This window comes from Neodiprion fabricii, chromosome 5 (assembly GCF_021155785.1).
Source record: "Neodiprion fabricii isolate iyNeoFabr1 chromosome 5, iyNeoFabr1.1, whole genome shotgun sequence".
Lineage (NCBI taxonomy): Eukaryota > Metazoa > Arthropoda > Insecta > Hymenoptera > Diprionidae > Neodiprion > Neodiprion fabricii.
This window is the reverse complement of record NC_060243.1, coordinates 20,329,141-20,343,814: the sequence shown is the minus strand read 5'-3', so window position 1 is coordinate 20,343,814 and position 14,674 is coordinate 20,329,141. Positions and strand designations below refer to the sequence as shown.

The window sequence follows — 14,674 nt, the reverse complement described above, 5'->3', positions numbered from 1 at the left end:
ATATACTGATGGATGGTAAATCACGTAGGGAAACATGTCGATAAGATAGGATGGTATTGGTAAGCCTAAAATGATCACGATGATCATTTTAAAATGTTTGAAATCAAAGGAAACGACAATTTTTGTTTATATAACAAGGCAGTTCAATTTACTGCGATACAAATGCTGATCATTCTGCGTATTCAGTTTGTACAGGCACACAAGTGACGCAATTTCAACAGAACTAAAATTCTAAACTGTAAATATAAGTGCATGGAGATAATAATAATGGTTCAAGAACGAGAGTAAAGCGATAAATATTTTCAGCATTTCGATATAGTGGATCAGAGCTGTTGATGAATTTGTTCAATCATACCCCCCAAATCAATATCAAATAATTCGAAAACAATTGCCTAATTTCTTCAGATTTTTATCTCAACTCTAGCCCATGCCGACAACAGGGTGAATTTCCCCGTTTAAAATACACGTGTTTTGGACACGTCCTCGGTGTATATTTTATTACAAATGCAATAATATTCAAAAAAATCTGTAACTGTGAGGTTTTAGTGGTCATTATTCGACGTCATGTGTTAGAGTTGAGATAAAAAGCTGAAGAAATCAGGCAATTCTTATTGCATTAATTGAAATTGTTTTGGGGGGTATACTTGAAAAGATTCGTCAAACAATTCGACAAGGACTAGAACACGATCTCAGATGAAAATTGGCATTCCAATGAACATGCGATCCGTCTCAACTCACGACCTTGAACCAGGCCGTGAGTACATCTATTTGCCGAGCCAGTACACAGAGTACAACCTGCTGGTATATAACCTATAAGTGTGCACATATACGTTGCGCATATTTTGACACAACTTGCGTCACGCTGTCACGATGATTCACGGATAGATTCATTCGTTGGCAGTGATGTAAGCCGCACACATGAATACACGCCGCTCGCTGCTCCCACCATTTCAATCGAAACGCGCGTAGGAGCTTGACGGAAACAAATTTGGGTACAGCTTGGATGAGGGGAAAAAGTTGAAAAAAAAAAAAACCAACCAAATGCATCATATGACCTAGATGCACGAGGAAAGAGATACGTCACACATCAGTACACGCGCACTGAAATATATTCTTATATATTTCAATGTACGCACCGGACCAGCGTAAAGACTACGTGTAAGATCACCGTAATTCCAACGTGGTGCGCGCAACGCATTCGCGCATCACACGATATTGCCAGTGGCGCTTTTTCGTGCTGATTTTCTGGCTCGAGAATTGAGCGAAGCGTTCTAGATGGCACCCGGCGGCGAGGGGGGAGGGGAAGAGCGGGAGGAGATAGTAGAATTGAGGGGCAGGACAGCGGCGTCTGCTAACCAACTGCCTGCTGCTGTGTGGCCAGCTGATAATGGGGAACGGTCCAAGCTGCATTCACGATTTGTGTGTGGTTTTCCCGAGGGCTGAGGATCGCAATTTTTTGTTAAATGAATTGTCAGTGGTGAAAAAATACAATAACAATTTTTATAATCAAAATACAAAACAAAGTCAAACACGATTAGGTATAAATAATTGAATGAAAAGAGAAATTAAATCGATCGTATCATACCGTGGCATACTTCTCGATGCACAAGATTTATACGTGGATATATTTTTTTTAAAACCGTTGATTCGGTAGAAGATCAGTGACATATCGACGTGTGTCATAATATATGAACCGCAGCAAAGTCCAACGACCGTATCCTTTGTCCACCGTTCGCGTATCCTGTATCCTGTTCTTTTCTCTCCCTCTCTTCGACGGGCCGGAATCCGCTCGTCGATTCGCCTTCCTCCAGGCCTCTCTTAGTTCGTGACTTTAGGCAGTCGAATTGCTGTGACAGCGGCGTGTCCCAGACGTCTACGTGTTTCATTTGAGGATTTCATACACGGCAGCGGTTTTACTTTGAACGAAATTATCGGCGGCCGGATTCGTTAGTACAGGTTAGAATCAGTGCGCGGGGCGAATATTTTTAATTGAAAAATTGAACTGGACAAGGATATTTGGCGCGGTTTGCAGCAGACGCCTCATTCCGTTTCCTGCCTCTTGTCTGCTCCTGATTTTTACATCTTACCGGGGGCCTGCGTTTCTCACTTAAGACGTCATCACCGGCGGCGACCTGCAAGCCTGTTTTTCACGAGCTTGTTGTAGTCGATCAGATTTGCCATCGTCACGCGTTCGGAATCCCCCGCTGTTGAAACGCGAAATTCCGAACTACGAGAACAGTTTAGCAGACGGTGAGATAATCGGAAATCCCCTGCTGCAGACGACGCAGTTCGAAATTTAAATGGCTCACGCTTATCAGGGGTTTCCCATTTTTGTCGTCCAATTTTACCCTCGATTCGCTCCAACGAATTCTACCTTCGCTGATAGTCTCTCTTCTGTGTATCGTCGAAATGTTGTGCGAATCCGATTTTAGGTTATTCCACGTATGACGTATGCTGCACGTGTGTGTACGTGTCTGTGTGTGGCGTGATGCTCGGCGCGGGAAATTTGAATTGCAGTTCAATGTTTTCTTGTTCTTTCGTTTTTATTGTTCAATTCTTTCACATTTTCATTTTCTTCTAATCATTTGTATTCTGATTCAAAATTTTCATGCCTAACAATAACTTGATTGTCGATTATCTTCTATGTTTCTTCCCTCATCGTTTCTTTAATTCGTAGGACCTTTCGTCGATAATTCTTATTTTCTACGCATCAATTTTCGTCTTGTTAATTCGATTCGATATTTTACTGTATCAATTCCTGTACGTTTATTTGTTCTTTCTGACTGCTGTCTGATTCTCGTCTCTTCTTTTCCCGATAGTTTTCTTAAATCTTCTTTCCTTTTTTGTCCAGTTTTCTCATGTTCTTGTTTCTGATTGCATAACATTATTCACTTTTCTTCAGTCTTCTGAAATATCCTTTAAATTTATTTTCTCCTCTTCAATTTTGTACCTCTATCATTTTATTTTTACCTTATATTTATTTTTATCAATCTCACTGTCATTGTAGAGCAGCCAATGACTATAATAAGTTTGAGAAATGGAAGAAAATAATGTTGTGTCACCATGGCCAACCTATTGCACATATAGTGCCAGCGATTTTGGAACGAAACGATAAACACTGCATGCTTGTCTCCTCGCTAGTTTTACATTCCAAACAACATAGTATTAACAGCGCAATAAAATTGTCAGGCTAGTTTTATTTGTCACTTTTATCTAGCTTAACTTTTCTTCGAATTCGTGACAATTTATGAACAATGAAAAAAACTTTGCCCTTCGTTTGCGGAAATAACGATAAATGCCAAAAAAATCGTTGAGGTTCCCGTATTCTTTAATTAATATTTCTTTGCCTTTATTTTGATTTATTAAAAATCACAGAATTAATACTCACCTAACAGATACGTTTCAATATTGCAGTTAAACAGCAACGATTTTTTGACCGATCATTGAATGGCGATAATTGTTTACTTTTCTTTTTTCTGTTCAATACAAAATTCAGTCATTGATACCGAGTGTATTTTGCTTTTATTTCTAATTTTTGCCTGAACTCGAAATTTTTATTCCAATTTTCAGAAACCTCAAATTGTAACGCGCAGCGCATGCAGAAAAGAGTAGCAAAGATTATCGACAAGGTCTCTCTAAGTTGAAGACAACCACGACGACGACGAAAAGTGTAAGATGTCAAGAAAGCGAACGAGAGAAGAAATGATGCTTAATAAAGTGTCGTCACATCAAAAAAATCATCGCAATGAAGTCAACGACGCTTCGTGTTCCCGGGAAGATTCGCCTGCTCATCCGGTATGCAATTTTGTTGTCTTTCAAATCTAGACATACTTTATACTATACATTCATGTTCATTTTTCTATTGATTGCGAAATTAGAGCAAAAATACTCTTCATGTATGAAAAATGATCAAATTCCTTGATAAGAAGTCTTTTTCTAAGTTCAAAGGGATAAATATGATATTTGATTATAGTATCATTATCGTAAACTGATTTCAATTCCTCTTAATCAAATCAAATATAAAACGAATTGGTTCGAAATTCGGATGGAACTTCTTGCTCAAAACAAAACAAATACTACATTTTCCTTGGTGCTTACTTTGTAGAACGGTTGCGTATTTACTTCATCAAACGCATTGAAGTGACTTTAAATTGTTAACGTGTTCTTATCGAACAGTGAAACAAACAAAAACTGTTATTGGCACGGTCTAAATATTTAAAACAGTCATCGTTGCAGTTGCCATTCTGTCTGTTTACCGAAGCTCACTGGCTAGATATATTATACATGCATTGCAAACGCGTTTCTGTTGAGTTTTATTCATAGCCAACATTTTGCAATGTTAGATATTAAGCAATATGTATATTTATCTGGCGATAAAATGACCATTGGAATGAATATTCAATATGTTCATGTGATTGTCGTCAAGCTCCGATGTGCGATTTATTTATAGCTGTTATATACACTCTTCAATTCTCTTGTTTATTCTATCTGTTTTTGTTCTTTCTTTTCATTAGAAATTATTTATGAATGTTACAAATTCAACCGAACCAAAACTGATGAAATTTTTTTTTTTTCTAATTTTTTTCTCCTAGTCCATATGCAAGGAAGCGCCTTTCAGCGACGAGATCGAGGCAGAAGCTGAAAGAGACGCCTGCGATTACTCAACTCGTATCACATTGAAAGCGGCCAAATATGGAAAAGGTATTCATTACTGTAACTGTCCGAAATCGTTGCCCTTTTCTTTTTGTTGGTTCATGTTTTTTGGAGAATTAAAACATCTCGTGATCTGCTTAAGATTTTTCAAACCCTGAGTAGCTAAAACCGTAATAAATTCGGTCAATTTCATGCCTCGACGATTAGTTTTATTCAAAAGACTATTTTCTACCAAGTCACTAGAACCCTTTTTTTATCATGCCGGCATCGTTGCATATTCAATTTTACAAGAGTACAGTGTTGCACAAATGTTGATAGCGATTTCTAAATTGCAATATTGAATCGACTACTGGAAAAATGAAAATTTAGTTCAGTAAATTTGCAAACAATACTTTGTGGATAAAACAGGTCATCCTAGAGAGTGAAATCGAACGCATATACTAGATTATCAACAATTCTGAAGCGATTTCAAAAGAAACATCGATATCTAAACTTAGAATTTTCAGTATTTTCTACTTTTGTATTCTCAAAGATATTTTCTTAGCTTGCGAGTACAATGATTCAATAAATGATCAATGTACGACTGACTCGTAATGAAAATAATTAAAAGTATCGATTTTTATCCAGTCAACCTCCTTAATAAACAGAGAAAGCAGGAAATCAAGTTTGAAGATATATAATTACCAGCATCTATAAATTGTAAGGAAATCAGGTCGAATCCAATTAGCTGACAATAATAATGGTTATGATTCATCGCCATATTATTTATTCTTATCTAAAATTATCATCTGTGTCAACACTAAGATCCGTTAACTTCATTAAACTGTAATTACGATCTAAAATGGAGAATACGATATCTATTTCGATAACAAAAATATAAATATATATTTTATCTGTGAATTGGAATTGATATAAGCATAACGAAATGTTTCTCTCATTTTCTCGAGAGTTTTTGATGGTTTTAATTTCGATTTTCAGCACCCAGAAGAGTGAGAGTATACGCAGACGGTATTTATGATCTTTTTCATCAGGGTCACGCAAGGCAGCTTATGCAAGCAAAAAACATATTCCCAAACGTCTATCTGATTGTCGGAGGTGAGATTTTTTTCCATCAGGACAAAACGTGTGTGTGTTTTTATTTACTGATTGGTGTGGGGAAAAAATGTTGGAAGATGAGAAAATTAAGAGTGTTGCGATAAAAATTTCAAAAATGCAAAGATCCGTTTGACAGAATCTTTAAAATGTAGAAAGTCCAAGTACAGAAAAGTCGAAACGTAGAAATGTAAAATATGGAAAACCAGAATACAGAATCGTCAGAATTATGCTATATTGAAGATTATAGATTCTAACTTTATCATACTTCAACTTTTCACATTTCAAAAATTATATAAACCAGATCTTTGTGTCTTTGGAATCTCGATATCGTGACCCGCCTGTTTTCTGATCTTTCACGCCAATTCTAATACCCGAATATACTGAAAGTTAATTTTTTTCATTTTGTCGCAGTGTGCAGCGATGAATTAACGCACAGTAAAAAGGGGCGAACAGTTATGACAGACTCGGAAAGATACGACGCTGTTAGGCATTGTCGTTATGTCGACGAAGTCGTCAGAGATGCTCCGTGGGAATTGGACGACGAATTCTTAACTAAACACAAGGTAGTTTGTTCGCTTGAATCAACCACACCATTTTTTATCACAAAACGAGTTGACCTTTCCACGCTTTTTCGTTTGGACAAAAATTAATTTAATTTCAATAAAGCATCTTAAAATCAAAAAAAAAAATGTCAAGCATTTCATATTTCATTTACTATAAATACACGTTTGTTTTTTTTTTTTTCCAATACCTCTCAGTGACTGTTATATATGAGGCATTCCACGTGAAATCAACCAACTTCGGACCCTCACCATTTCTGTTTTATTCAAAAATTTGTATGCAATTGTCTCAATTCCACAACGGTACCCTGAATATCTTCAGATTTTTTCCATTTGGTGTACTGTTTTATAGTTTGGTATGCATCCGACATTGGTTGAGTGGGCATGGAATGCTACACATCTACCCGAAATGAAAGTTTCAAGTAAGCTACCTCGTTGAAAAATACTTCCTGTATAATGAAAAAAATTGACTTTTTTCATTCCACACAATCAAACAAAAATTGGATTACTATGAACACATTTTCGCTTTGAATCGAATAAAAGAATTTGTAAATATGTGTGTTTTTTTCAACGATACATAACTTTTTTCTCCGAGTGTAATTGGACAGTATTTGGAGTAAATTTTTTGGTTTTTCAGATCGACTTTGTCGCCCATGATGACATACCTTACATGACCGACGATGGTTCGGATTTGTATGCCTTTCTAAAGCGGAAGGGAATGTTTGTCGCAACCGAGAGAACGGAGGGTGTTTCCACCTCCGATATCGTTGCAAGGATAGTAAAAGACTACGATATTTATGTGAGGAGGAATTTGGCAAGGGGCTATAGCGCCAAGGAACTCAACGTATCCTTCTTAAGCGTAAGCGATTCAAATCTATTCGAGCGAACAGAAATTCACAGTCCAATACTTTCCGCTTTCCGCTCTTCTATCTATGGAAAATAAAAGAACGAGGGAAGCTGTCGAAATCATCCCGGGAGTGAAAAGTTGAGGTTTTATTAGGTTTTCACGTTTTCAGATCGACAGAATCACCTCCTACCATTTTCCAAGAGAATTCTGCATCTATGTATGAACAAATTTTCATCTGACAATATCTCGAGAATGAATAAACTGATTTTACTGATTTTGGTCTCTATCGTCGCGGTTATTTTACCTGAGAACTGGTTAATTTTCAAATTCGATCGATCTAATGGTTCTCAAGTGATTCATGTAACAAGAAAGTAAACAAAAAAAACATTCATTTGCTGATATTTTTAGGATAGATGAACAGATAATAATTATTTTTGTCTCAATTGGCGCGGCTCTTCTTAACTTGGGACTGGTTAAATTTTGAATTCCATCGATTAAGCAGCTGGGGAATTACTTAGATAACAAGATCTATAAAAACAAAATCATTCAATTATTTGAATAAAGATCGAATTGCGATGTTTTCAATTACAAAATGTGCAATTAATACGCTCGTGTGTTGTTTCAGGAAAAAAAGTTTCGCCTCCAAAACAAGATAGATGATCTTAAAGACAAGGGTAAAAGGGTCATGGAAAATATCGGCGAGAAGAGAGTAGACATGATAAGTAAATGGGAAGAGAAATCTCGCGACTTCATTGACGCATTTCTATTGCTATTCGGAAGGGAGGGTCGTCTGGTTGGTATTTCTGTATGGATTATTTATTTACGCACTATTTACACCCTAGTCATAATAGTGATACTAATTTTCGACCAATTGTATGAATCTTTTTTTACCAATTGAATACATTATGAATAAACGTCAACTTACGTAAGCGATATTCAAGTGAATCTCATTTTTGCAAAGAACGAACAAAAACTGAAAAAAAGTAAACTAAATATCCGTCAAAACTATTAAAAAACCATAAAAAATTTTTTCAAATAAAAATAAAGTACCTTGTTTATTTTAGTTAGTATTTTTTTCTTCATACTTTTCTGTTTCGAACAAGTTTATTATTGTCTTGAAAAGATTTCTGCATATCTTTTTCTGGATCGAATTATTTCAATTTGAAATGATCTGAATATTTTTTTACTTTTTGATTTATTTGGGCAGTCGACAATATGGAACGAAAGTAAAGGGCGGTTAATGCAAGCCCTTTCGCCACCAGCGAGTCCAAAAAGAGATGGAAGTCCCAGCAGCAGCAGCGGCAGTGACAGTAACGGAGGAAATAACGACGACGATCAGACAAGGTACATCGAAGCGTTGGAGTTGATCGATTGACTGAAAAAAAGGGATGAATTTGAAAAAAAAATGAATAAATAAAAAATAACTGCAGCGCTGATTTTGAAAGTTTAAATTGCTATTAAATCGACAAACTTATCGCAATATGTCTATTTATCTTGTCTGTCTACTATCACATCTCACTTCTGCTGCGTTATTGCCAATGTTTACACGCATCTATTCTCACTAACACGCCTTACTACAATTCGCCATGTTCCACCTACTACCTAACAACAACACCACTACTAACACGCGCCGCTTGTTATGATAATCCGTTAGTATATATTTTTTACAAACAATTGGTATTGTGGAATGTGTTTGATATTGTATTGTGGTCGCTTTTTCGTAGTCTGCTTGAAATTTTTTTTTTTTTTTTAACACTATTCTCACGGAGTATTTTTACTTACACGGCTTTTACAAAAGCGGAAAAGCTTGAGAAAGTTCAAAAAATTTAAAGAATCTGTGATTCTCATAAAAAATTTGGAATGTGGCTTCCCCTACATGATTAATTGTAGGTTTATTCATATACTGGTAGGAGTTTTTCAGATTTGTAAAAAGTCACGAAATCCATTGAAGAACATGAAAAAGTCAATAAACTGAAAAAAAATCTGTATAATGGTTGATTACCTTATTCGTTTATTTAAAGATTTTATAATTCTGAAAAACTCACACAGTTACGAAATTTAAATTGAAAGCTTACATCTTGAAACGAAAGGCCGTAGGATGATAAGAATAGTGAATCGGTCCCAGAAGGATATCTGAATCATCATCTAAGGGTATGTTAGTACTAATAAGATACGTTGATCCTGCAAGTTTCAGATCTTTATCTACTTTGGGTTTTTGAATAAATCGAAAAAAATAGAAAATCAGGAAAAAAAATTTGCTCAAAAACGGCTTGACCGACTTCAATAAAATTTGATCACATCATAGAGGTATATAAAGGCTATAATCAAGAAAAATAACAATTCATAATCTTCGAATTTGAGAGGTTATTCTGCATTGAAAAAGGTATAAAAAAAATAAGTTTCAAAATTGTACGAAAACTTTATCACAGAGAAAAAAAATAATTTCGAGAAAAATTGCCAGTTTCAAATGATTATTATGAAGATTATGAATTGTTATTTTTCTTCATTATAGCCTTTATATAGCTCTATAATGTGACCAAATTTTATTCAAGTCGGTCAAGCGGTTTTTTGAGAAAATTTTTTTATTCCGTTTTTCAATTTTTTTCGATTTATTCAGGAACCAAAGTAAATAAAGATCTGAAACTTGCAGGATCAACGTATCTTATTAGTACCAATTAGTACAACCGATTCACTATTCTTATCGTCCTATGGCCGTTCAAACGCTAGCGAAATGCTTATTAGTTACTTTGAATTACAGTAAAGTAATCATTGTAATCGCATATATTTACATTCGCTTGACTGCACGACTTAATCAATTAATTAGTTTCAATATATGCTTACTTAAGAGCTAACCATATCTGTTTCTTTTTTGTAACACATGTAGACACATACAAGTGATTTTCGCGAGTCAAATTCTAGTTTATTAGAACTGCCTTGAAGGTGAAATTGTACTAAAGCAGAGCTTGCCTTTATTTTCTTTCGTGTGAAATAATATTTGACATCCAAGGAGCTCCGAAAACCAGCGTAGAGCTGAACTAAAAATTCTGAAACTAAAACTCCAAGTATGTTTCAACAGCGGACATTTTGATTCTTTCATCCAAATTCGGAAGGGCCTGACCAGTCTATCGTAAAAACCAATATATTCATAGATTGTGCGACTCGAACTGAAGGAATAATTTTTGCATGACATATTTACTAAATATCCTTTCATTCCCATAAATTCAGCCTGCAAAAATCACTTTTATGAGTCTATATGGCCAGAGTTAAAAAAATTAGTATGGCTACTCGTAACAATCTGTTGATATGTCATAACAAACTGTGAAGTTGTCACAGCTCTGTACTCTATTAGAAATTATTTCAAAAAACACTTTGTTTCCATTTCTGATTCCGCCTGATCCTGTTTTTCTTATTTTTCAGTCCTCCGCCAAAGAAGACGGGACGTTATGAATTTGCCTTACATAACAATCACTTCACGAGCGATGATTACAGCGACGACGACGATGACGCCGACGTTGACGATAATAATAAGAACAGCGACGTCTGCGTCGTCAAGAACGAAGATAATGGAAATGGTGATCACGCAACGTCGAAACACATTTCCAAATAGCAGTAAAAAACATCTTTGAGATTAAATCTTGCATTGTAGACTTTTACACTTATATAATCTTTTCTTTTCTCATCTTTTTTTTTCGTATATACCCTTCACCCTTTTTTTCCTCTGAATTAAATATTTACATTGTTTCGTTACTTTGACCAGAATTCACATCTGGAACAAAAGTAAAGCGTGAAGAATTATACATCGAACATAAACTTTCCGAAAAATACAGTACTAGAAGAAGGAAAGAAAGAAGAAGCAAATGCGATTCGCTTATCAAAATTCATTAACAGTCAGTCTACGTTTTGTATATAAACACCATCACCACGTTGTTGATGCTGATTTATTATATTTTCGTGTGCAAAACATACCAGCTGTAATAATTTATGAATATTATTTTTGTTTTCCTTCCCTCTTTTCGTTCAAATTTTATTTCTACAAAATATGCAGACAATAATATGAGAGAAAAATTTGAAAAACGAACAAATAATAATCTTTTGCTTATGACAAATTTAGGATTACTCTCGATTCAAATTTGCGTTGGATTCTTTTTTTTTTTTTATTGTAATCACTTCACCTTTTTCCACTATCTACTCTTATTAACTTCGTTTCTTACAATATTTGGATAAATGTTTTCGTTGATCCGTCGATAAATGAGAATGAACAACAAAACATTAACCGCCTCGAAAAATGTTGTGAAAGAGTAAATAAATTATAAGTAAAAAAAAAAAAAAAAACCAAGCGAAAGGAGCAAATTATTTTACAATTTGATATTAATAATATGAATAACATTCATGATGATGATAATAATAATAGTAATAAAAATAACGCAGTGGGTGAATCAGCTTTACAAATTATATAAGATTCTCTGGGTAGTCTCAACTTATGAGCTGTAATTAAATGAGATAGTGAGAGATGTAGGAAGAGAAAAAGAAACAGAAATGAATAAATAGAGAGCGAGAGGGGAAAAATAAGTATGTAAAAGTGATTATTTACGATTGAAATATACACACGTACCGTTTTCGGGCGATATAATTATTAATTTCCTTAGTTTTGTCTATCGCTATTAAATATAAGGTATATGCAGTATAGTAGGTGCAGCGCGAATGAAGTTTCGTTGTACGTGGGTTTCGATAGAAAGTAAAAAAAAAACGACCACAAATGCAATATGCATCGAAAAAGGAAATATATATATGTGTATATATGTTATATATATATATATATATATAACAAACGATATTGAGCCCTGCTAATGTTTATTTCAATTTTTTCTTCAAAAAATGTTGTACGATAATAAATAAGTCAAATTACTATATTACACGGACTTAAATTATTCGTTTCAAAATTAATTTATTTTAATTTTAAATCGTGATTAATAACTATATTATTATATTATAGTATAGATAAATTAATAAAGCTCTCAACGCTATATATATTTATTCTCTCGTTATGTAATATGTATAAAATAATATACGTATATTATATGTGTACACTCACACACATTATATATAAATTTTATATAAAAAATTTTCTTTCATCCTGAATCCTTTCTAGCATAAATATGCACGCACCCCTGACCCTGTAATGTGGTGAAAAAAACTTGTGCTATGATACTGTAATAATAATAAACCGACCAAATTATAATGCAGCAACGTTGAAATTATCAATAAAAATGCTGACAGTAATTATAACAATGACAATAATTCCAATTCATACAGTATCGGTATTATTGTTGTTATGAATTGTAAACTGCATAGATGGGTAAATATATATAGGTTTAGAGTACTCGTATATACGATATACCTATATAGTTCATGAATAACCGCAAAGTATATAATAGTATAATTAGAACGACTGCGAAATACCGTTAAATAACACATCGTGCGTCAATGCAGGATAAGTATAACATATTCTTACTGTTCAATCACTTGTCCATAAGCGCACAAGGTCCGTAAATAACCGCGATCTTCGTCCAGATGCAAAAAGGTTATTAATTCAAAATTTTAAGTGTACAGGCTATTGGGTTATTATGATTGTTATTATTAATATTATTATTATTATCGTACTTTTATTTATACTTGAATCTTATCAATTTATTCCTGTAACAGCGTCGTTCATAACATTCATTGATTGTATTTAATGCACCCGTGTGTGATTGCAAATTATGAAATGAAAATCATAGTTATAACAATAGTTTAGCTAGCATAGCACATATTTCTTGGATGTAGAAGAGCATCCATTGACTGTGAAGATTGGCAAAAGCAGACGGTCAGGGTGGATCATCTCATTTCTTCGTGTACCTGAGTCGGTCCTTTTCCCTTCGACCCTATCGTCGATTGTTTCCTAAGCTCTTACTCTTTATGGACGAGCGTGTAACGATGTTCGAATTCGATGGACCCTCGTTTGAATCCCAACGTAGGCGGTAATGCTCCTCAGTGATGGACCTAGGATGTTTTCTGGGGAGGGGCATAACCTAAGCCTGCTGCCTCTTACCACTAACTTAACCTAATTGTCAACACAATTTTCTTCTTCAAGAACTGGAATTTCATTCAGATATTTCAGAAAAGTAATGACAGTTTGAAGTTAAAGAAAGAAACAAATCATTTATTGCACAAGTAAGTCATATGGTAATATATTTAGGAAAACAAAAAGGTCGATGACTTGTAGTAAAATTCCAGCTTTTTGTCAAATATGTTTGGAAAAGCGGCATGAATCATAAAAAAAATTTCCTCTTTAATGTAATTTGTTTGAATACAAAAGTCAACCTACACGAAAATTCTGGAAAAATATAGTATGGGTTGATATGTATGAACAAAACATTCATCCTAAGAGAACCCGTTTTCTCAACTCTATTTGTTCTTGAATGATGGAATATGAACAATTAATTTCACGAAAAAATCTCTAGAAACATGTGAAGTCAGCATGTTTTATTTTTTTTTTATCTCTTCTTATCAGGTAAAATATCTTGGGCAAATGTGTTCGCAATCCACCAGCTCGTTTTCTTCGTTTTTGCCGCCCTATAAAGTTGCCGCCTGCAGCAAGTGCCCTGGCTTGCCCCATCTTAGATCCGGCGCTGATGCTCCTTTACCAGTGAAACGGTTTAAACCGAGATTACCAGTACACGGCTTGTTCAGGCTGCTCAGGGTCGCAACTAGCTTGGCGACAATAACTATACGACGCTTGGTTTGGTGTCGGCGTAACGTAACCATCACCGTGAGTCACCGTGATTAGCGAAACAGAAGAAAAGAGAACCGGGAACCGGCACTGAACGCATAAACACACTGAATTTTATTTTGCGAAGCATGTCTGTCCCCCGCATTATGCTTGTGTGGCAAGTGGCAGTTGCAAATTAAATTTGTAGAAAAAAGTGGAAGCGAGGATACGTTCTAACTATTCTTCGCGGTTCGTTTGATTCAAACCACCCGCGTGACATGCAATTCGAGACACAATCGATTGTTGCGCGTCACTGTCGCGCGTTCATTTGAAAATATCGAATTGATTTGAACTTTGTAGATTCGCGGTAATCGTAACGGATCATTCAAACATATATTCTTATTAGTTTGTTGAACGATTAAGAAGCTTCAAAACCATAGATGATATGAAAATCCGATTGTCTGTTCGTCAAACTGTAAAATGTTGTGAATCTTCAGATAGCCGCGATTTGAAACTTACGTTTGGTCCTTCAGCATCGGATCACATGATCTTCTTCGAATTCTTGAGCCAAATTGTGTCTCTGTGTGATGATAAAAAGACAGCTTAGTAAATTTTGGATATGGAATTTAAAGGGCCCGAGCAGATTTTTAGATTTTAAGTTGACAGGCAGTAAGACTCAAACAGCTGTTCTTTCGTTGGGCGTGGATCAATGTGAACACAGCAACACTGGATAATTGCCAACTTTGAACCACCATAGAGATTATATCTCTA

General features: G+C 34.9%; 1 protein-coding gene across 7 annotated transcripts; it reads left to right on the top strand.

Moving 5' to 3' along the window:
* Nucleotides 1–1,320: 1,320 nt before the first annotated feature.
* On the top strand, nt 1,321–11,955 carry LOC124183731 (choline-phosphate cytidylyltransferase A-like). 7 transcript variants are annotated; one of them, XM_046572631.1, is made up of 9 exons: nt 1,321–1,470; nt 3,564–3,795; nt 4,593–4,701; nt 5,632–5,748; nt 6,160–6,311; nt 6,946–7,167; nt 7,781–7,960; nt 8,363–8,499; nt 10,573–11,955. In XM_046572631.1, the coding sequence occupies exons 2-9, from the start codon at nt 3,676–3,678 to the stop codon at nt 10,760–10,762; spliced, it is 1,227 nt and encodes a 408-aa protein (XP_046428587.1). In that variant the 5' UTR covers nt 1,321–1,470; nt 3,564–3,675; the 3' UTR covers nt 10,763–11,955. The 7 variants fall into 7 exon arrangements, with proteins under 7 accessions (XP_046428587.1, XP_046428593.1, XP_046428588.1 ...); XM_046572637.1 differs by having other exon boundaries at nt 1,322–1,470; nt 7,781–7,948; XM_046572632.1 differs by having other exon boundaries at nt 1,330–1,470; nt 3,571–3,795.
* The last annotated feature ends 2,719 nt before the right edge of the window (nt 11,956–14,674 follow it).

Coding starts and splice junctions, on each gene's coding strand:
- LOC124183731 (XM_046572631.1), top strand. CDS start 3,676: ATGTCAAGAAAGCGAACGAGAGAAGAAATGATGCTTAATAAAGTGTCG. Junction 3,796..4,592: donor AAGATTCGCCTGCTCATCCG/GTATGCAATTTT, acceptor TTTTTCTCCTAG/TCCATATGCAAGGAAGCGCC. Junction 7,961..8,362: donor GTCGTCTGGTTGGTATTTCT/GTATGGATTATT, acceptor TTATTTGGGCAG/TCGACAATATGGAACGAAAG.